The sequence below is a fragment of the Belonocnema kinseyi genome, chromosome 5 (genome assembly GCF_010883055.1).
Source record: "Belonocnema kinseyi isolate 2016_QV_RU_SX_M_011 chromosome 5, B_treatae_v1, whole genome shotgun sequence".
Lineage (NCBI taxonomy): Eukaryota > Metazoa > Arthropoda > Insecta > Hymenoptera > Cynipidae > Belonocnema > Belonocnema kinseyi.
The window spans coordinates 6,069,925-6,072,010 of NC_046661.1; the positions used below are offsets into that span (position 1 = coordinate 6,069,925).

Genomic DNA, 2,086 nt, shown 5'->3' on the forward strand with positions numbered 1-2,086 from the left:
AGAGGGAGCTCTTCTTAATATTTTGACACCAAAATCATGTCGATACACCTTACCGACTGCGAGTAAAGCCACCCACGCTTTAACTTGACAGACTGTACTAAACTAATAAGGCAATCCGGAAGGGAATAGCTGATCTTTACTTTTGCGTGATGTTCGGTAATTAACCTTACTCCCGAAATGGGAGCCTTATCCCTTGTAGTCCTAAATTTTTTACGAGTTATGTGAATAATTTAAAATGACTCTATTGTTTGTTTTTTCTAAGATTAAATTAATTGATTTTATTGAAAGAAATTTAAGAGTAAGTTATGTTATTAAGTTACACTTCTTATGAAATACCGCCTACGATAGCGGAAGATATGGCGAGATAAGCATTTCTTTCTTGTAATTATAGCCCATAAATTATTATCATTTCTCCGCCCGTTAGTCAACATTTATAATAATTCTCTAACATCCCCTACTCCTTAAAGTTTGTTCTCCATCCCGACCGAAAAGAAAGCGACATAAGAGAGAAAGATATGAGGTACCAAGATGTTATAGACTTAAAACACTGAGATCAATCCGATAAATAATATAATATGATTTCTGACCTTTCTTATCAATTACAGGATGCGTTGTTGTTGTTGCCGCGGAGTGTCGTTCACCACTTTTTCACTTCGCTTGACACCGTGTAGGAACTGGCACTGCATTCTAGTATTTCGTTAATTAAAACGCAAACTCTAGTTGCACACAGCTGATTAATTTTTATGAATCTATGGATATCCGTCTATTGGTTTTTTATGGACATAGTATCTTATGCCAAATAATAATCTGAAAAGAAACCTAATTTCAGATAATCCGTTCTTAAGATATCATTGAAGATACGCACTGCTGTCGCCGAATGGGTCAAAGTTTAGTATATTATCAACTTATATGCTTTAATAGCGAAGAAATACGCATTTTTTATATAAATGTGAAAAATGGGTGCTTGTCGGCGAGTCCGTAACATAGAGCAAGAGCCGGACATTTAAACAAGCTTGACGTGATAAAATATTTTTATCGCTGGATTTGATATGAAAAACGAAAAATCTGATAATAGTATTCAAAAATATTCAGGCGAGTGAATGATGCAGGGCAGTGTAATAAACGACCGACAGGGCCCTTAAATAAAAATCATCATAATATGTCTTTGTGATATATGTGATTGACAAAAAGTTATAACATGGTATTTGTAGTATATGACAGGATCTGGGTGGACGAGCCTAGTAACAAGGCTGTGGACAGGTACGAGCGAGCCAGTCATAGGCCGGCAATAGCGTTGAAAGCATATCTGAGTCGTAAGCGAATTTATTCAGTCGCATGTAATACATTTCTTCTTGCAATTTACAATAAACACTTAATTAAGTAAGTATTTAAGTTGTTAGGATTATTGCTAACCTGGGTACATCACAGTATTCAATTAAGATTAAAATGGGCGCCAGTTGATTAAACGGATCAATGTATATAAGCAGATCTACAGTAGTTAAATGCTGTTATATTGCTAACTGAACCCACCAAACGCAGTTGACATTTCTTGAGAAGATTTTCTTAAACTATGCAGATTAGTTTAAAACCTTTTGTATCACCAAGCAATTGCCCATAAATCTATGAACAAATTTATTTTTAGCATTTGGGCAAGCAATACTACAATGCCTGGTATGTCTACTACCATTCTTGGATAATGATTTGATTGACAACGTATCATATTTAACAGCAAGTGCTGTTTCCGTTCTGCCTGTGGAGCTGCACCAAGAAATCATCAACTATCTCTGCTTCTACATTCTTCCATTCACCATCAGTAAGTTGATATAAATATTTTAACAATTATTGATTTTTCATAGAGAAGGATGGGGATGACCTCAATTTTGAAATTCAAACTTTTTATATAGATATTTAGATATAATTCGACCCCAGAAAAGTAAAAGAGCGCGCTCCTGAAATTTAGACGAATTGTATCTCAGATCGGCGAACTAGAAATGTTTTTATTTGTTTTTTGAAATTCAAAACAAGCAATTTAAGTATACTTTTATGACACAAAAGGACCGAGTAATAAAGCCTAAAAAATGATTTA

At 34.5% G+C, this 2,086-nt stretch overlaps 1 protein-coding gene across 1 annotated transcript in view; it reads left to right on the plus strand.

Moving 5' to 3' along the window:
- The window catches only part of LOC117172902 (protein unc-79 homolog), a 1,455,529-nt gene that overhangs the window by 359,305 nt on the left and 1,094,138 nt on the right, over positions 1–2,086 (plus strand). Inside the window, exon 5 of the mRNA XM_033361197.1 lies at positions 1,643–1,813. Within this exon, the coding sequence (XP_033217088.1) occupies positions 1,643–1,813 (171 nt within the window). The remainder of the gene's footprint in view (positions 1–1,642; positions 1,814–2,086) is intronic.